The following is a 21,436-nucleotide window of genomic DNA, read 5'->3' on the forward strand; positions in this document are numbered from 1 at the left end:
TGATGATCACACGTTGACATGATTGGTTTCAAGGTAGTTTGTGACGTCAGAAACACCAGCGATTTCAAACCGTGATTTTAAGACTGCAGTTTTAAGGAAGACTTATGAATTTGCACATGGTTTGTCTTAAATCATGTTAAAATCACCACATAGACATATAAACAACATTAAAAACTTGATTTTCACCACAGAGGGACTTTAAACTGATAAACTGGGAAGATTTAATTCAATCATAAACGCTAAGGAGTAATTGTCTGTGCTAGAGCAAAAGGGAATTACTGGAAACTCCATTGTGATTTTTCATAAGGAGAACTATCATTTTTTTGTCAATGTCATATCAATATTTTGATGCTTATGTGAATTTAGGTATGATAGCACTATAATATAAGGTATGACATTTGGATAACTTATCCAAAGAAAAAAAATAATGAAATGCAAATATAGATTTAAACAACATGCCTCCATAACCTACATATTGTACATCGCTAGTCAATACTCATTCTCATCTGACCTCTTTAATAGTTGCTCTTGGCTTGAAATTATGGTGAAATATGGCAGAAGAGCATATATCCAATATACAAGTGACATGAGGAACTCAAATAACAGCCTTGAACCTGCTCACCTCCATCAATAACTCAGCAGCTCTGAGTCTGAGGCTGTGCTCCATGTTCACGTGTTGCTGTTATGAGGCAAGTGGCCAGAAAAGTTGGACCTCTCTTTCTTTCTGTCTCTCACTATCTTCTTTAATTAATGATCCTTGATGTATCTCATTACATTCCTAGTCTCCTTTATGTCCAGGTTACCTGGTGCCTTGTCTCCTGTGTCAGTGCAGACGAACCCATCACCCCAGAGCTCATGCTGAAACTGGCTATATCAGAGAATTTGCCAAACCAACAGATTCTGATAAGCAGCAGATAAATCCAATTTCTTTCTGTATGTGAGACTCAGAGGGCAAGATAACTGTTCTTGGGCTTGGCTGGAAATATCCTGAAGATTCATCAAGTTCAGCTGATGCAGAGAAAGTGAAAAAAAGGCCTTCTCACTTCATCAGGTGAATGTCACCGCTGAGATGCTAAACGCGCCAATGGAGCCTTTTCACATTTCCAGGGTTCTCAGAAGTGGACGCTGTTTAACCGTTGGGTAAACGTCTATAGTGGTGAACTGAAACTACAACAAAATGTTTGCAATCCCATTTGCTTCAATAGCAAGAGAAAAAAAAGAAGAGAAAAAAATCCAAAAATAGCGTTTCTATGAAAGGGTGGGGGGGGGGGATATATAGTGATTGATTACATTGGTCAGAAGAGAGAAACATGTCAATCCATCAGCTGCTGTTTTAAAAAAAAGAAAAACACTCACACAGACGAGTTAGGCTAACTAGTTTTCTGTAATGTACAAGGTAATATAACAGTGTTATTCATATATAATGAAAATGTAAAACAACTTTAGATTTACAATGTTAATAACTGTGGAAATGCATCATCACACTGTGTGAAAAGAGTCCATTGTCAGAACAAATCAAATGGACTGAATACAGAGAAAGAATAAAAGAATAAAGGATGTCAAAAGTACTTGACATCAGCCATTAAGTCTTTTTTTAAGTTCAGTTTTTTTGTTATTTGTGACAGTCAACCTTGGAAAAAAAACATGCAACGAAGAATGAAATAAATCCAGAGGGATGTAGTGATTAAGTAAATAGGGTCAATATTAATTTCATGCTGACTCAACACAAACAATAAAAAAAGAAACGATATCTGTCAACAAAAACAAAGCAGCAAATGTTGTATAAAATTACTGTGCATACAAGTTATACATTGAAAGTTATACAATAGTTTTGTAAAAAAAAAAAGAAGTGCAGGATGGAAAGGCCAGGCCTAAGTAAATATTCCTCCCTCCCTACTCTGACTTGTAAAATTAGAGTTTAGAAAAACAGGACAGTGGGTGTCTGACTGTGGGCTTGTAACACTATAGCTGCATTTACATGGACCCTAATAATCCGTTTATAATCATTCTAGTAGCACAGCCTTAATAAAAAGTCACATGTAGCTAACCACGTCAAACAGAATGAAGTGGCCAAATTCGATTGTAATTTAATTCGGATTGTAAGGGGTGGTTTAAACCTTTTCTAATCAGCTCTATAAGACATTGCATGTGCAATGACGTAGAAATGGCGCAATGACGTAATTTTGCACGGAATAAGATGTAGTTGTTGAATATAAGGTGTGTCCCGATTCAGAGGCTGCATCCTTCGAAGGTCGGACCGATCGTTGTTAAATGGGACGGTCTAGCCCCTACAGAGGACTGTTCTTGTCGCCTAGCAACTGTGACAACTGCCGTTGATGAGTGACAGTAACGTTTGTACTGGACTTTTTTATATTAAAGTTATATTAAACTCCTATATATTTTATTTTTGCATTTGTATCATTAGATATTTGAGTAAGCTGAAACCCAACAATGCGTTCAATTTCTCTCAAAAAAATCCTGGCGTCACTGGAGCGCAATGAACACTGGGGTAGGCAAGGATCCATCTGTTGTATCCTTCATTGCACGGGAAACGAAGGACGCATTTGAAGGAGCCTTTGAATTGAGACAGCCTTCGTCTGGCCGCTGTGACGCAAACGAAGGGGCGTTTACTGTTTGATAAATAGAAGCAGCACGGCACAAAGCTTCATGTGCTCGTTGTCTCCTAATCAGGACCAGAAATAGATAAATATTACGTTTTTAAAACAAAGAAGCGATGGCAAGATGATGGCTATGTTATATGTGACCCTGGATCACAAAACCAGTCACAAGTCGCACGGGTATATTTGTGGCAATAGCCAACAATACATTGTATGGGTCAAAATTAAGCCAAAAATCATTAGGATATTAAGTAAAGATCATGCTCCATGAAGATATTTTGTAAATTTCCTACCGTAAATATATAAAAAATATATTTTTGTGAGTGAATGCAGCAAAATCGAGAACATAAATGGACAACTTTAAAGGAGATTTTCTCAATGTTGCGATTTTTTTGCACCCTCAGATTCCAGATTTCCAAATAGTTGTGTCTCAGCCAAATATTGTCCTATCCTAACAAACCATACATCAATGGAAAGTTTATTTATTCAGCTTTCAGATTATGTATAAATCTCTTCTTTTTTTTTTTTAATTACCCTTGTGACTGGTTTTGTGGTCCAGGGTCACATATGTCCTGTATGATAAGAAAAAACATGAAGAAATCAATGTTGATTATGATCATGAATAACTAATGCTTCAATTAAGGCCATTTATGCATTAGTTTGGGAGCATATGCTTGGCCTACCATTACCAAAAGTATTTGGGGAAATCTGTTTAAAAACAATCACTATTTTGCAGTTCCATTTAGTGCCACTAGAGTTGCAGAAATGACACACTTCAGCATTAAGTGCGTCGGCTTTTTGTGGCAATTCTCAAGAAGCCTGTTGCTAGGACACAGTCCTCCTAAAAATAAAAAATGACACCGAGGTACAGAATGAAAGCTGCCCACTTCAGTCATCAGTCTTTTCAGCTGTCAAAAGCCAAACAATTTGGATGATTGATTTGCTTTCCACAGCAAGCACTTCTATGGAGATCAAAGCAAAGTATCATGTTTCATATCTCTGCAGTGAGATGCAACTGAACCCCAATTGTATTTGTTTTATTCTACATGGACACTTTGGGCAAAATAATGGATATGAGCAAGAATAATATCCCTCTTGAAATCTCCTCTCAAACCAGCTCCACATCCACGAAGGTCCATCATAACAACATCTAAGCAAGAACCATCTGTGGGAGGGTGAGCTCTACAAAACTTAACCCATTAATCTCCCTAATCAAACACCTGACCTTGGCTATGGCATTGGAATTACATGGCGAGAAGTTATCCGATGATTAAATCGCTCTTGAGAAATAAGTGCTCCCTCCAAACAGTGCATTAGATACTCAATTATTTATTGGTGCTGCTAATGCACATGGTGCACTCATGCTCCTGTCAACTGAGCAGGTAAGGATAACCATTACATAATAATAAGTCCTTGAAGCTACGGTGAAATCTGGAGGAGATGGACCCTTCCAAGAGCTTCCAAAACAACGCATCAGGGATATGAAGGTCGAATGAGGTTAGTATACAAAGGCAAAAGTTGGTCTGAAAATGGACTGAAATTGGAGTGAAATGGATATCACTTATCCTTGCTTGCACTTAGCATCAGTTATAGATCAGATGATCTTATTATTACATTTAGCAGAGCTCTCCATGACAGGACTGGCCATAAAAACTTTCAGAGAAATAAATTTCATGAAACAACATTTTACAAAATACTTCAATACTTCTCACTTTGAGATAAAACGGCTAACCATTTTTTGCAACAATTGCAAAATGCTTAAACATTAAAGGACTAAAAGATTAAACAATTATGGATGGATCACAATGGTTGACTAGTCATCCAACAAATCAATAAAATACACAATAATAAATACTATTAAAATGAACTTTAAATGAGCGAGCGTTATTAAATGATATAAATATGGTATAAATATGTAGCTTTGCACAAAAAAGACTATTGGTATAATCAGTCTCTATAAATGTTATGTTTTTGACTTTAAAGGGAAGCCTATTTGAAGTGTTTTTTAGTATCTCTTGCATTTCTCAGGCCAAACTGTGGTTGCACACATAATACTTGGATGGCCCGCATTTGTTATGTAATCCAGAAAATAGCAATGTGGCAACGTGAGGAAGGATTTGTTTTCCTCCAGCACGAGTGAAAATGCTGAGTAACAGGGTAAACCGCAGTCTCTAAAAAGCACTTTCACACTAGGATTCTTATGCCCGGGAGACCTGCTAAATTAATCTGCATCTTCTTGTGAGATACTCGGCCTACAGAGAGCCCACTGCTCCACATTACTCAATGGAGACAAATGATCAAGCGTTTTCCAAATCAAATGAGCACCATGGCAATTTAGGATCCAAAGAAACACATGACTCACTGAACAGCCTAAACATCCAGAATGAGTTTGATTACTTGAGAGTGTAAATTATGGTTTCCTCAAAAACATCAAATCTGCCTCTAAATCAGCTCACTGATTTAAATCAATTATTGGACTCCGCATTGTTTCCATCAGGACACCCATGGGAATAATGTTCTCTCCTTGAGTAATTAGCAAAGAGCACAGAGGCTTCCTCCTCCTATGGGAGTCTTTTTTGTCCCACAGGCATGGTATTGTTCAGAATGAGTCTTGTCAGAGTTCAGACTTTCAGAAGTTAAAAATCCGATCCAACTCAAGACTACCAGTTTTATTTAAAGGGATATTAACCCAAAAATGACAACAAAAACAAAACAAAAATCATCTAAAGGTGAGTAAATTAAGTGAGTAAATGTTTTTTTGTAAACTATCCCATTAAGTTGTTAGTTGCTATATAGATCCACATGTTGAGCAAATGCTCTGAGATCAGCACTCCATATGATTTATTACCGTAAGCCCTGAACTCAATCAAACAGGCAAAGGCACCACAGATCAGGTAGTGCACAACAGCTGACTAATGAATTTAGAGCCCAACACAATAACACACACACAGAGGTGTCATTTGCATTAATGAGGCATAGGGGTCTTTGTTAAGCAAAAGTCAGGTATTGTTGCATTGTTTGATAAGAACACCGCCTTCGACTTCACCCATTCATTCAGCTCAAGAAAACGAAACCTCTCACAGTCAAATGGTTAAGCAGAGCATAAAATGTTAACATGCATTGTGATCCTTGATCATTGAATACACCAGGGGTGCACCAATATGCAAATTGTGTCTGATACCAATCATTTTTTTAATGCCATGTCAAATAATTAATAAATGGCAAACAATTGTGGTTAAAATAAATCACACTAAAATAAAATCAATATTTTTAAATTATACAATTGAATTGATTATTGAATACATCAGGAATACGTCTGAGATGGAAATTTTGGAAGATGCCAATCATTTTGATATTATTTTTGATAATCAATATTGGCAAATATATAAAATTATAAACTATTTGGGTTAAATACAAATTTTTTAAACAAGTTATAATTTAATTGATCACTCAAAACACTATGTATTTATCAATTTGTGAATTTTGGCTGATATAATATTTTGAATCTGATATCCAATATATAAGCTGATTTTAGATATCCATCTACATTTTGTGAGACTTATTACAAAACAAAACAAAAAAGCAAATGATCATCTTAAAGGTCCCGATTTTTGCGTTTATTTAGTGGAAAACTGCATAATTTTAAAACAGATTTTAACAAATGTAGGCCAACTTTCTTTAATAAAAGTTTATTTATAAATATAGCATATATTTCACAAATGTATCAAAAAATAAAGAAACTGACCAAAAAAAAGTCTACATGCTTCAAATTTCATTTTTATTTATGTTTAACAAAAAGTAGGATGAAGTAAAAAATGTGGGTCCTATCCTATGATCATTCTGTTAAAATAACTTCAGACTAGGGGTGGGAGATATTGACCAAAATGAATATCTCGATATTTTTTTCCAATATCTCGATATCGATATTCAGAAGATATTTTTGCCATCCTTCAAAGAAACTTGTACAAACTGGCAAAGCAGGTCCAGTTGGTATTTTGACTTGCTGCATTTGACCTATTATTGTAGGCTATAGAAAAAAAAAAAACAATAAAGGAGCTAACTAAACAGAATCTGAGGTAGCCCCTACTTTTTCCACTTACAAAAAAATTAATTAAAAAACGGAACTAGGCACCTCTTGCAACAGTGATTATTAAATCAAACAACAATATTGTTGATGATAAATTCAAAGTAAAAAAAAATATTTTCAAAACGCTATAAATCCATCCATTTTTCCCCAAAACGCTATAAATCCATAATTTTTCCCAAAAATTGATGGTTTGTCTTTTTAAAAAAGTCTTTTGTCTTTTATTTTTAGTGTTTGCATTTATGAGGAAAAAACACGTGACACGTGACAGTTCTCCATTATGGACGCGAGCGCTCTGAAAGCGGCACTAAAAGACTTTCAAACTTTCACAGAGACCTCAAAACAGAAAGCACAAAGCCTTTCTTTAAAACGAATTTCGTTTTTGTATTAATTGTATCTTAATTTTAATAATTTTTTCATTAACCAATTTCCTGGATTTCATACATAAATATATATATAGGCTAGCACAACAAAGGTGCTTGAACTGGAGATTATATCATCATGAACCGAACCGTAGCCTACTCGCCTCACAGGCCTAAAAAATGTGAAATATATTTACAGAAAGCTGGTTCTAAACAAAACCATCCAAAACAAAATAAAACTATAATAAATGTGCATTTCTCCGGTGCGTTCACTAGCCTACTGCGAAGATCGCGAGTCTATCGTCGACTTCATCTTTGCAGCCGACACAGAAATTAATAAACAATTAAAATATCTTATTGCAATATTTTACATATTCATAATCATTACTTTTGCTGGTTCTTTGAGGCAGCTTTTTAGGTTTATGGCGTTTTGGAAAAGAGCTCTTCACGTACAAACACCGTTTCACCAAGGCACAGCGGCCCTTCAGCACATAAGAAAAAAAAAAGAGAAAAAGCACGGACTTACTAATTACGAAACTTTGATGTGGTTGAACAGGTGAAACAGTCACAAATTCCTCTGCAACTCAAACCTTCTCAGTACGAGTTATGAAGGAAGAGAACAGCATTACAGTGTTCAGCGCGTCCTCCTCTGATTGCTGATTCTTAAATCATTTTACAAAACGGTTTTGCGCATGTACTTCTGCGCGCACTATTTCGAATTTACTTATGAATGTGCGTTTTTGACGACACGGGACCATGGGCTGGGCCACTCGGAGGGTGCTTCCGGGAATAGTACTGCCCTACAGTATTAAAAATCGCTACATATAATTGTTTAGAAGGTTATAGTGTGTGTTATTTGTTTTCTTTTGAACTTCTTTCAGCTCTTTTCATGTTTGGGGGGTCGGATTGTACAAATTATGAAATATTCGATATCCCAATTTTGCATATCGTCCAGACAACAATTTGGATATTATCGTCTAAACGATATATCGCCCACCTCTACTTCAGACTGATACCACTAACAATATAAACAAGTCACATTTATCGACCGATATACAGAAATGACCACTGATATATTGTGCAACCCCAAAATATACTTACTATTATTACATAAAAAAATAAAAATAATTTTTATTGGGAAAAATCTGGAATTGGTCAAACAAGTATATACTACTGGACGAGTCAATAATAATAATAATAATAATAATAATAAAGGCATGGTGAATTCTAAAGTCAAAGATCACAAAATTCTGAGGAATTTTTTTACATTTATTTAGGCTTTGACCTGTTGACCCACGGCTGTGAAATGGCATGTTCTTCATGCGAACGTTAAAACACTGTTGCTGACCTGCTGTGACCTGACAACAACACTGATGAAATGCACTGTCATTTGATGAATGCAGCTAATGTGTACAAATCAGACCAGAATTAGACATTCTGTTGCAGAGGGAAACTGTCTGATTCAAACCAACCACAAACTGCACAAGAGGCAAAAGGCATTAGAGACTTTCTCTCTTTTAGGCCCAAGTGTAACAGGAGTCCAGTGTCTGGCAGTGGTAGTGCAACGCTAGCCGATTTCTGCTCACATTACAGTCTGTTCTCACTTCTCCATCAACAAGACCTTACCTTAGAGGAGTTAAAGCTACAATATGCAAGTAATAAAATATCCAAAAATCACTTGCACAGTGTGATATATTTCCTGCAGATTTTTAATTTCAGAGAAATTCCAATTTTAGATAATGGCTCGTCCCTGTTCACTGTCGCCTGTCAATGATGTAATATCCGCTTTTTCCCTGGTTTCCGCTCGTACTGCCATAGTAACCATGGCGACAGACGTGGACAACTGCGTTACGTCTAGCGGCACGCTCACACTGTTGTTGTTTCGTTCAAACATTATGGACCATAGCAAGCAGACGTTGGGACAAAAGGAGAACTAAAACGAGGATCAATATCAGCGTGGCGTTTTCGAGATGCCGAGAGCTTCGAAAAACTTCGACTTGACAGAGATGCCAGACCTGCATGTACTTTATTAGACAGGTGAGCAAATGTACACAAAACTAATCAATGTTATATAGCTCAACATGATGAAATGTTAGAATATGATCAGTATGTTATTCTAATGTTGATGCAAGTCTCATACAGACAAACTAACACATAGAATAACATTATAACTTTCAACACACTCAAATGCTGTTTAGTGTGATAGTGTAGACCAAGTGAAACAGCGCTGCATTACCTCATAAGTTTCATTCGTCAAATAAACTGACCTGTGTGAGAAGTAATTCTGCACTTGCGGGTAAGTTAGTTCGGTAGAATGAAATGTCCTTATTCCTTTATATCCGCGGGACTCGCGTGTGGCGCTGAAATCTATCTCTCATTAGCAATCGCGCCATGCTTCATACCACAGTCATGTTAAAAACATCAATGTATTCACTCATCCATAAACATTATTAGATACTTCGGCATGACGACAAGTTCCATAATTCTGCTTATGCGCCATCAGAGGTTAGCGACCCCTAGCGGCGAAAAAAATTACATATTGTAGCTTTAACTTTTCAACCAAACCTACATCTAGAGCAGGGATGGGCAACTTCGGTCCTGGAGGGCCACTGTCATATAGAGTTTAGCCTGTAATTTTCTAGTAATCCTGAGGACCTTGATTAGCTTGTTCAGGTGTGTTTGATTAGGGTTGGAGCTAAACTCTGTAGGACAGTGGCCCTCCAGGACCGAAGTTGCCCCTCCCTGATCTAAAGTGTCTACACTACCGCTCAAAAAGATTGGGGTCAGGATGAAACGGTTTTCAATACTGTTAATAATAAGAAATGTTTATTGATCAACAAATCAGCATAGAATGATTTCTGAAGGATCATGTGACACTGAAGACTGGAGTAATGATGCTGAAAATTCAGCTTTGCCATCACAGGAATAAATTAAAATATATTAAATGTATAAGTTATGTTACTTTATATTGTAATAATACATCACAATATGGCTGTTTTGACTGCATTGATCAAATAAATGCAGCTTTGGTGAGCATAAAAAACATTTGAAAAATTTCACCCTACTCCAAACTTTTGCCCGGTAGTGTATGCCTTTTGTTTGCTACAAAAATATGAGCAAAGACAACGTCATATCTTCAAATATCTTTACTAAGGTCCAACTGTCTGTACTAAATCAATATAGCAGCCTACAAACAGAAATCATACTAGCCTATAATGTAATAAATCACTACTCTTGCCCATTCTGGAGTTTGGTTTCACAGTATCAGTGTCTGAACAATCCACACAATCACCATGTTCAATATGTGAAGGACAGTTTTTTACAAAGATTCAGATATTATATTTAGACATAAATATTTAGATATTACATAAAACTATGGGCTGTGTCCCTCCTTCAATAAAAAATCTATGGGATTTGGTTTCAATTAAGTAAAAATGATTTACTCACAGCTGAAATGCTTTTAAACAAAAAGCCCCATTTAACATCTATCTGTTACCGTTGTCATACATTTTAGTGAAAAAGATAATTAGCACCATCAACATGTATCTTCATAATATGACATACCCTCCATAACAAGCATTTGTCCTTGACCTTAGGTCATGTATTTTTTTTTTTTTACTTTTTTTTTTTGGCATCTACTGGTACAGGCTAATTTACAAAGCAATAAAGGTAGACCATTAAATGCTTGTTACGTAGGCCTAATAGATTTTCCTGTCTATCATGATAACAAAACTTTAATTATTATTAAAGATAATTATTATTATTTGATATATTTATCAATGCATAGAATGTCAAACACTTAAATTGCTCCAATATGTCCAGGGAGAAAAAGACATGACCATGAAATGTGATTTCACTAGTAATTCTAGTTTGTTTGTCTTTTAGAGGAACACAGATTCAAAACACGACTTTTACCCAAGCTGCAATTCTCTCTGGCACATGCACATGAAACCATAGCGCTTTCAAAAGCTAGTGAGCTGCATAATTAGACAGGATTTTTGGCTATCTAGATGGGTATGAGCAGCATTTCATATACACATCCCTGGGCAAAAAAAAAGAAGAAGGACCAAGCCAAAAAATGGCAAACTATTTAGTGGTAGTCTTATCCATTTTAATTACATATTACTGGTCAGGAAATTAGCAAGAACTGCACTAGCATGGAATAGCTTTCCCCAACTTGCAGACAGCTTTTTACAGGAAGAAGAGTCAGTGTTGTTCCACTCAATATCAATGGATTCAAACAGTTCATGAGTCGTTGAAAAATGTCTCCCAGTTCATTTGAGGTTAAATGAGAGACCAGATATTCACTATAGGGTTCAAATTTGGACTTTGACCAGGCCAAAACATCAGAGCCTCATGGACTTGTTCTCAAACCACTACTTGTTTGTCTTTGCAATTTGGGCAGAAGCATTGTTACAGAAAAATAACATCTTGATCATTCCTCTTCAGATAACAATTTTTCTTTTGTGGGAAGCAAGCCATACTTGCAATATTATCCAGTACTTTGATTGTATGATGTATGATTTTTCACAGTGAAGTAGCTTACCAATACCAGCAGCTAAAAAGCCTCCCCACACAATGACACCTATTCCTCCATGCTTCACTGTGGCAGAGATGCATTTATTATTATATTTCTCACCAGATTTTTAAAGACAGCATCACCCCACACACGACTTCCCATAATGTACTGCTTTTCTGAAGCAGCAATGGCTTTTTAAATTTAAAGTTTGCTAATTTCCTGACCAATAATTTGTTGTTAAAACAATTAAAAGCTTAGTGTTTAGCCATTTTTTTGAGTGTATATGTTTGTGCAGATATAAAAAAAAAAAGGGCCAAGCCCAAAATTGTGAGTATATATGGCCCTGTGCAAACAGAGATGATAACCACAAAGAAACATCTTTAAAAAGACTGCCTTGGGTAGCAACATCCTGACGTTTCCTTAAAAGTGCCAACACAGACTAGTGTTTTTTTCTCCCCTGTATCTTATGCATGCCTATACATTCATCTAGGTTGTATATTAATTAAATTCCACATTTTCAAATCCTCGAGTAGTTCATCATCCATTTCATCCCCGTTCATGAGCACAACATCAACTCAATCCGACGGAAATATGCGATTGCTCAGTCAGACGTCATGAATTTCGAGAGGAAATATTAAAAATGCAACGTTTTCATTGTCCTTACCAAATGTTTTCGTGCACAGCCTGTAAAGGATTTTGTAGAAGGACCTGGATGCCAATGAAAGCTGCTGTATTGAGGGTTTTGTGCCTCCAGAATTCATTTCATAAAATAGAAAAATACAGAAATGTACCTGATCTAACGGAAGGTTGGTTATCTCGCTTATTGGCTGCAGTAAGCTGGATCCTGTGCAGGCTGATATCGTCTCAGTAGCCATGTTTCGCTATTGTATTAGTTCTGTGCGGTTCTCTATGACAGTGGCTGCCCAGTTCGCCCTGATTCAATCCCACACATCCACATCCACCTCTGGAGAGACTGTTGCTGCTTGCTGCTGTCCACTGCTGGTACAAAACGGCAGTACAACACCCCACAGTCCGCCAAACGATTTACAAATCCTACTACAGCGAAGGCTTGGCTCATGAATATTAATTACGTAACGTGACGTTCGGCCAAACTGATTGGCTGAGGAGCAGACGTTTTTTTTTTTTTTTTCTTTGTTAGCAGGCGTTTGTCGTTTTCACTTTAGTGATGGGAGGTTTTGAGCTCTTTGTGAGCGAGTGCTAAGTTTCTCGGCGGAAAGCAACCGTTTTTGCAGGGTAACGTAAAACATTTGTGAGAGAACGCAAAAGCATTGACAAATAATTTTTCCTCCATCTAATATTTTTTTTCCTTCATCATGTCCCTTTAGGGGCTCCGTAGAAGTCCGACCGACTCATTTCCGCGAAACGTTTTTTTATTTTTTTTAATTGCATAATAATAATTCAGTACAAAAAAAAGAGATAATAAGAACAAGGAACACCAACATGTGGGATACAGAGAAGAAAAATTACAATTTAAATAAAAATTGTTCTATAATACTGGATGTTTTCAAAGCCTTTTTTTAAATACTTTTTTAACAGTTCCTTCTGATTAACTTTTGTTTGTTTTGTTTTGTTTAACAGTTTATATTACATAACCAATATGTATCTCTTTGTGCTGAAAAGTTTTTTTATGTTTTTAAATAATAAAATGGTATTTATTAAAACAAACTCTGCTTTGCGATGATAAAACTGTCATATAATAATACGATATTTTTGTGTGTTATTTACAACTTTTCTGCTATTTGGTAAGAATGTAAACGGTTCAAATGTAACGTAAATGAGTCGGTTCACGAGAACCGATTCAGTAATTCTTCCACGAATCAATCAGCACACACATACATGTTTATTATTGAATGATGAATTCTCATGGCATATGAAAAACCAGCACACACGACACCTATATCAAATTCCCGTACATCTCTGTAAACTTGAACAAAGCAGACATAAAAAAGATGTGCTATATTACTTCTCCATTCCACTAGATGTCACTAGGTGCGATTAGCCAATAGAGGGAGAACCTGAAGTAGAAAACAAATCATTTGATTGGTCAATCGTGATCACATGGCACAGCGTTTGCTTTTCCTGTCGTGATGTGTGTAAACATTGCACATTGCACGTTTATCTGATTTAATGTAGCGTTATAATCTGATAACGTGTTACGACGATGAAGTGTGCAGTCCAAGGATGCATAAACCACAGTGATCTCAGACCGGGGGAGCAATCGAGCCGGCCGCGCAAGAGATTTTTCAGGTTCCCCAAAGACAAGGCCCGAGTGAAAGTGTGGCTGGCCGCTTTACGGGAGACTGAGCGCGAAGTCACCGATCAGCATCAGATATGCGAGGATCATTTCCTGAGCCATCACATCACGCCGAACGGCATCAGTCCGGACGCGATTCCTATCATGCCCCCTTTAGAAGGACCGGTCTGCGGGTGGAGCTCGTGCGATGAGCAGGACGAGCACCTGGACCCAGTCGGGGAGGTGAGAAGGGTGCAGTGCATCTTCTGACAACCAGCTATTTATTTATAAAAGTCATTCAGTAATTTTTTTACATATAGCTAGACTTCAGGATGGAAATTATTTAGTTTGAGTTTTTTACTAATTTCATTTTAATGATCATGTATTACTTTTGAGATTGATGGGTCAAGAGTTGACTATTTACACCAGCCAGAAATACATAACGTACAGCTTCTTTCTTTGATAGATGATGTATTGGTCAAAGCTCCATAAAGCATGTCATAATACAGATAGATTCACATTTTGACAATATAATAATTAAATGATCGAATATTAACGTGTTAATAAGAGGCTCTGTCTCATATACATCATATTTATGAACTGCTAGCCCCATTCTGAACAAATAATACATTTATTGTTCTGTTATTATTATTATTATTCAAAGTGTTGTTACATTAAGTGAAACAAAGTAAAAAATAAATAAAATTTCTATTTACTCTTGGATTATTTTCCTTTTTATCCCAAAATGAATTACAATTTTAAAAAAATGTAAACTATATTACTTTGTTTAAAGCTTTTAGTTGGGTCTTATATACATTTGTGTGTGTGTGTGTGTGTGTGTATATATATATATATATATATATAAACACACACACACATATATACATACAGTACATCCGGAAAGTATTCACAGTGCTTCACTTTTTCCACATACATCTGTAACCAGTAATAAAATGTATGAAATAAAAAAACATTAAACATAAATAAAGAAAAATGAATAAAATTAATGCTCCTTGTTTAACTGAGTTATTGAGTAAAAATGCATGTGCTCAAGCTGGAACAATTTTAAAACAAGGAATGCAAAAAAGTGCTTTACGGGGTGTAGAATCCATATCCCAGTGTTCTTTGGGTGTAGGGATAGTTCAACTCATAAAAACATATTAAAGGGATACTCCACTTTTTTTGGAAATAGGCTCATTTTACAACTCCCCCAGAGTTAAACAGTTGAGTTTTACCGTTTTCGAATCCATTCAGCCGATCTCCGGGTCTGGCGGTACCACTTTTAGCATAGCTTAGCATAGATTATTGAATCGGACAGGACCATTAGCATCTCTCTAAAAAAAATGACCGAAGAGTTTCAATATTTTTCCTATTTAAAACTTGACTTTTATTTTTATTTTATTTTATACCTTTCCTTTAATTCTCGAGTGCCTTGGCTTGATGTTTTTACAATTTTGGGATTACTTAAGTTGAGTAACACTGTTTAGTATCCAATGTTATTAAATCTTAATTTTGTCTTAAAAGAGCGGAGTTGCTGCAGATGATGATGATGATGATGATTCTTATGATGAAGATTTTGATGATGATGAGGAGGAAGAAGATGATGATGAAGACCACAGTGGTGCACATGATGCCCAAGGACAAAAGGACAAGGATAAACCCCAACCCCAAGGACAGTGTTTCACTGGAATGTAAGACTACATTAAATAACTTCTACAAAAAGAACTGGAACAGTATTTATCATTTTGCCCATTCATTATATCATGCGCTTTCTTTTACTTTAAATAGCAATCCCAACTTTTATTTCGCAATCCCAACATTTAACATCAATCAAGTAAACAGTGTATCCACCGGACAAGGTATGTTCTGATATGTTTTTAATTCATTCACTTTCTGATGCTGAACAGAATTTAAATCTACTTGGACTAAAGTTAAAAAAGCTTCCCTGAATAGTCCCATTTTTTTCATTCCAGTCCAGAATCGCTCTGAAGTCGCTCTTGGACAACTGACCAAACGTTTCATGCAGCTTCTTCACACGGCTCCGAATGGAGTCCTTGATCTCAATGAGGTTACGCGAAAACTGGGCACACGAAAGAGGCGGGTGTATGACATCACCAATGTGCTAACTGGTATCCATTTAATCAAAAAGACGTCCAAAAACAAGATCCAGTGGATGTAAGTTTAGACTGAACCTTAATTCCACATTTATTTCCACATTGTGGGATTTGATAAACAAGGGTTTATAGTTTACAAAAACAAAATCTGTTCGATGACATGCTTAAAGGGATACTTCACTTCTGGAAAGATGAATGTGTATTTGGTCATTTATGTAGTATAAATGTGAAATTATTTTTGAATTTTGAGCTTTCTAGACTGAGAAAAGCCAGAAAATGTATTTTTGGCTTATGTGGATGAAAGACAACAACTCCCAGAATGCACTTGCTTCGCTGCTCTACGAGGCCAGTCCCAAGCCACGCCTACCGGCAAGAGCGCGCAGTTAAACAACAAGACTAGGCTACTAATGAGTCTCCGTGACGAGTCTGCCCGGGATTTCGAGATCACCCAAAATTTCCGGGATTCGGCTTTTGTGTTCTGCAGTCGCCATTCATTATGTTTACTGTGGCGAGCAGGACGAGGCTGAGTAGCCTGACTACGTCAGACTTCGTACTTCCGCTCAATTTCATTTCGCTTCTGTACTCAGTCTGAGACAGCGTAATAGCTTTCCGTTTTCCTCCGGCCTGAAAACAGCTGGCCAATCAACGAACAGAGGGCGGGCTGAGAGCCGTGACGACGTAGACACTGATTGTACCGTGGATGCGTAGATTTACTAGTCGTTCACAGCCATGTTCACTCCGGTATTTCGCTTGATGGTTTTGTTTTCGCATCATACATGTTTTTACAGTGGAAGTTAGATGCGGCTGAGCATGCGCATAACACACGGCATAACCAAACGTTATGTGATTGGCTTACGGGTAACCAATGATTTTAAACTTCAGACAATCGCCCTGAAGTCCTGAAGTATCCCTTTAAGTTGGAACCAAGTCTAGAAGTTTTATTGTCTTGATACATCAGTATACGATTCACACATCTGTCTCTATATCCAAGGGGTCCAGGAGCAGTCGGCAGCATTGGGAACCAGTGGAGCCCCAAGACAAAAGCTGACCTACTTAAACTGAAGTCAACTGAGGAGGCCCTTGACTGGCTCATCAAAGACTGTGCCCAACAGCTCTTTGCTCTGACCGACCTCAAAGACAATGCTGAATATCCTCTCACTTTTTCTGACTTTCTGTGATTATTATATGTCTAACAGTCCTTATAGTACTTCTTTCAGTTGTTTTGGTCTTAACTACAGTTGTACCTCAGCTTATGTGACATACGAGGACATCTGTAAGATTGGCGTTTTCAAGGACCAGACTATAATAGCCGTCAGGGCCCCTGAAGAGACCAAGCTAGAGGTGCCTACTCCCACTGAGGTAAGCTTGAAGGCCCCGAGCCTTTTAGGAGTCTTAAAAAAAAAAACTTATACAATATATATATGTATGTATATATGTATGTATATGTGTGTGTATATATATATATATATATATATATATATATATATATATATACAGTGAGGAAAATAAGTATTTGAACACCCTGCTATTTTGCAAGTTCTCCCACTTGGAAATCATGGAGGGGTCTGAAATTGTCATCGTAGGTGCATGTCCACTGTGAGAGACATAATCTAAAAAAAAAAATCCAGAAATCACAATATATGATTTTTTAACTATTTATTTGTATGATACAGCTGTAAATACGTATTTGAACACCTGTCTATCAGCTAGAATTCTGACCCTCAAAGACCTGTTAGTCTGCCTTTAAAATGTCCACCTCCACTCCATTTATTATCCTAAATTAGATGCACCTGTTTGAGGTCGTTAGCTGCATAAAGACACCTGTCCACCCCATACAATCAGTAAGAATCCAACTACTAACATGGCCAAGACCAAAGAGCTGTCCAAAGACACTAGAGACAAAATTGTACACCTCCACAAGGCTGGAAAGGGCTACGGGGAAATTGCCAAGCAGCTTGGTGAAAAAAGGTCCACCGTTGGAGCAATCATTAGAAAATGGAAGAAGCTAAACATGACTGTCAATCTCCCTCGGACTGGGGCTCCATGCAAGATCTCACCTCGTGGGGTCTCAATGATCCTAAGAAAGGTGAGAAATCAGCCCAGAACTACACGGGAGGAGCTGGTCAATGACCTGAAAAGAGCTGGGACCACCGTTTCTAAGGTTACTGTTGGTAATACACTAATTCACCAATCTCGGTCCTGGAGGGCCGCTGTCCTGCAGAGTTTAGCTCCAACCCCAATTAAACACACCTGAACCAGCTAATCAAGGTCTCACTAGGCATACTAGAAACTTTCAAACAGGTGTGTTGGAGCTGGTTGGAGCTAAACTCTGCAGAGACAGCGGCCCTCCAGGACCGAGATTGGTGAACCCTGCACTAAGACGTCATGGTTTGAAATCATGCATGGCACGGAAGGTTCCCCTGCTTAAACCAGCACATGTCAAGGCCCGTCTTAAGTTTGCCAATGACCATTTGGATGATCCAGAGGAGTCATGGGAGAAAGTCATGTGGTCAGATGAGACCAAAATAGAACTTTTTGGTCATAATTCCACTAAACGTGTTTGGAGGAAGAAGAATGATGAATACCATCCCAAGAACACCATCCCTACTGTGAAGCATGGGGGTGGTAGCATCATGCTTTGGGGGTGTTTTTCTGCACATGGGACAGGGCGACTGCACTGTATTAAGGAGAGGATGACCGGGGCCATGTATTGCGAGATTTTGGGGAACAACCTCCTTCCCTCAGTTAGAGCATTGAAGATGGGTCGAGGCTGGGTCTTCCAACATGACAATGACCCGAAGCACACAGCCAGGATAACCAAGGAGTGGCTCTGTAAGAAGCATATCAAGGTTCTGGCGTGGCCTAGCCAGTCTCCAGACCTAAACCCAATAGAGAATCTTTGGAGGGAGCTCAAACTCCGTGTTTCTCAGCAACAGCCCAGAAACCTGACTGATCTAGAGAAGATCTGTGTGGAGGAGTGGGCCAAAATCCCTCCTGCAGTGTGTGCAAACCTGGTGAAAAACTACAGGAAACGTTTGACCTCTGTAATTTGTGTACCATGTATGTATGTATATATGTGTGTATATGTGTATATGTATATGTATATATGTGTGTATATATGTGTGTATATGTGTATATATATATGTATATGTATATATATGTATATATGTATATATGTGTATATATGTGTATATGTATATATGCGTATATGTATATATGCGTATATGTATATATGCGTATATGTATATATGCGTATATGTATATATGCGTATATGTATATATGCGTATGTGTGTGTGTGTGTGTATGTGTATCCTGAAATAAGATTTTGGTCATATTGCCCACCCCTAATTTGAAAAATGGTTTAAGGGCACTCATCCAATAACTAGAGGGAATATGTGTTGTATGAACTTATGTTTATGTCTTGCTCTAGGAATCTATCCAGATCCACTTGAAGGGCTCCCGGGGCCCCATCCATATACTGACCTGTGAGACTGAGGGCCCGAGTGATGCTGTGGATCCAGCTAACACCGAATCGCAGCTTGTCAAACCAGCCTACTTTCTAACGCTAGAGGAGAGCCGGATACACACACAACCACTTATATCAGGTTAGCTGTACGGCCTTGTTTTCTACACTCAGAATCTCAGATGCCTTTTGATCACTCCGATCACTTACACTACGGTTCAAAAGTTTGGGGTCAGTAAGAATTTTTTAAAAGAAATAATACTTTTTAAAAAAAAGAATGCAGTAATTTGATCAAATGTTACAGTAAAAACATTTATAATGTTACAAAAGATTTCAGTGTCAAATTAATTCTGTGAAAAAATGTCATGGTTTTCAAAAATATTAAATTTTACATAACATTGATATTAATAAGAAATGTTTCTTGAGCACCAAATCAGCATATTAGAATGATTTCTGAAGGATCATGTGACACTGAAGGCTAAAAATTAAGCATTGCCATTACAGGAATGAAGTACATTTTAAGATATAATAAATAGAAAACAGTTGTTTTGCAAATTGTAGGGACATTTCACAATATTACTGCTTTTACTGTATTTTTATATCAAATAAATGCAGACTTGGTGAGCATAAGAGGCATCTTCTAAAACGTAAAAAAAATCTTACGACCCTAAACTTTTGAGCCCTTGTGTAGATCTAATTTTCTAGATCGTATAAGTTTACTCCACATACATTATTTGCAGCAGTAAATTATTTAAGCTCAATGTGTGTAGATTGTTATTTTGTAAAGATTAACATCTGAGACCTGATTGTGCATATATATATATAAAAATATATATATATATATTATATATATATTAGATGCAGTGTATATATATATATAATATCTCATTGTAGTAAAGGCATCCAGAAAGGTTAAATATCAACGGCGGGAAGACAGTTGGGTGGCCGAACATTGTTGTGTCCCATTGTGTTCGGCTTCCTCAAAGTTCAACTCTGTGCTGAGCTTTCACACTTTCCCTGCGGATGAAGAAAGACGGAAAAAGTGGATACGCAACATTCGGCGCGAGGGTCTTAGCCTCACTTCCCATACAAGAGTCTGCAGTCGCCATTTCAAGAGCGACGATGTGAAAGAGCCATCGACTCCTAAAGGGCGCCGTAGGCTGAAGAAAGATGCTGTGCCGACCTTATTCCAATGGAACAACTTCTCCGCTTCAGAACCACAACAAGAGAGAGCGGAGTGAAGATCCCGCACCCGTGGACCTCTCGGGACATGATTATTGTTCAGTTCCTGAACCTGCAGCAGTTGCTTTTGCATTGAATCAGGCTGTAGACTAATTGACTGAAAACATTGTTTTATTTATTTTTTTTACAGATGTTTCAAGTACTATAGCAGCTGTACAGAGTGCATAAGGACCACAAAGAAGATCCTTTGCTTCTATCCCATTATAATAGACTTTGTTGGCCTTTTTGGAGAGACCACTGTGCATATATTCAATCTCCTGGGGGTTCTATTGTGAAGACTTTTGGTTTGTAAATATATGGATGAGTATTTTGAACATTTGAAAGTATTTTTTTCTATAATTATGAGGAAACTTGAAGGTTGTATTTTGAAAATGCTAAATAGTTTCTTGGACCTTCTGATAATGCTGTAAATTAATAAAATCTTTGATGGACTTTGGACCCTTTGTTTCCTTGTTTACAGAGAAAGAGTGGTTTGTAAATGTACACTATGGTTCATAAGTTTGAGAGTAAAACATTTTGTAAAGGGACACATTAAATGTGCAATATGTGATCTGGGAAATGCTAACTTTAGCCTGCTAGCATTGAAAGCATACAGTTCCACCCTCCCTGCAAATCGCCGTCCAAAGCCACACCTCCTCCAAAACACATGAACACACACAGACCATACCAGTGGTGTGCAAACACACGTTGACTGGCAGATTGAATGAACATTTTATGGTCCAACGCCTTCTACATATGATATATATTTATAAAAATACATTTAGACCGCTTAACATAGT

At 37.2% G+C, this 21,436-nt stretch overlaps 2 protein-coding genes across 4 annotated transcripts in view; one reads left to right on the top strand and one right to left on the bottom strand.

Annotated features, from left to right (window-relative positions):
- The window catches only part of mboat2b (membrane bound O-acyltransferase domain containing 2b), a 30,848-nt gene extending 18,248 nt beyond the window's left edge, over positions 1-12,600 (bottom strand). The window contains exon 1 of one of the 2 annotated variants that reach the window (XM_084091041.1): positions 12,375-12,600. In XM_084091041.1, coding sequence (XP_083947167.1) covers positions 12,375-12,458 — 84 coding nt within the window. In that variant the 5' untranslated portion in view covers positions 12,459-12,600. The remainder of the gene's footprint in view (positions 1-12,374) is intronic. The other variant, XM_084091040.1, reaches the window with a different exon arrangement.
- Positions 12,601-13,601: 1,001 nt separating this feature from the next.
- On the top strand, positions 13,602-21,093 carry e2f6 (E2F transcription factor 6). 2 transcript variants are annotated; one of them, XM_084091200.1, is made up of 8 exons: positions 13,602-14,080; positions 15,362-15,528; positions 15,626-15,696; positions 15,811-16,012; positions 16,943-17,098; positions 17,196-17,310; positions 19,383-19,557; positions 20,310-21,093. In XM_084091200.1, the coding sequence occupies exons 1-8, from the start codon at positions 13,766-13,768 to the stop codon at positions 20,654-20,656; spliced, it is 1,548 nt and encodes a 515-aa protein (XP_083947326.1). In that variant the 5' UTR covers positions 13,602-13,765; the 3' UTR covers positions 20,657-21,093. The 2 variants fall into 2 exon arrangements, with proteins under 2 accessions (XP_083947326.1, XP_083947327.1); XM_084091201.1 differs by having other exon boundaries at positions 20,788-21,093.
- The last annotated feature ends 343 nt before the right edge of the window (positions 21,094-21,436 follow it).

Source organism: Abramis brama (assembly GCF_963993115.1).
Source record: "Abramis brama genome assembly, chromosome: 18".
Taxonomy (NCBI): Eukaryota; Metazoa; Chordata; class Actinopteri; order Cypriniformes; family Leuciscidae; genus Abramis; species Abramis brama.

Bases quoted from the DNA above. Each gene is read 5' to 3' on its own strand.
- e2f6 (XM_084091200.1), top strand. From the start codon at position 13,766: ATGAAGTGTGCAGTCCAAGGATGCATAAACCACAGTGATCTCAGACCG. The intron at 16,013-16,942 runs GTAAGTTTAGAC...TCTATATCCAAG, and splicing joins AAAAACAAGATCCAGTGGAT to GGGTCCAGGAGCAGTCGGCA. The intron at 17,099-17,195 runs ATATCCTCTCAC...CTACAGTTGTAC, and splicing joins GACCTCAAAGACAATGCTGA to CTCAGCTTATGTGACATACG.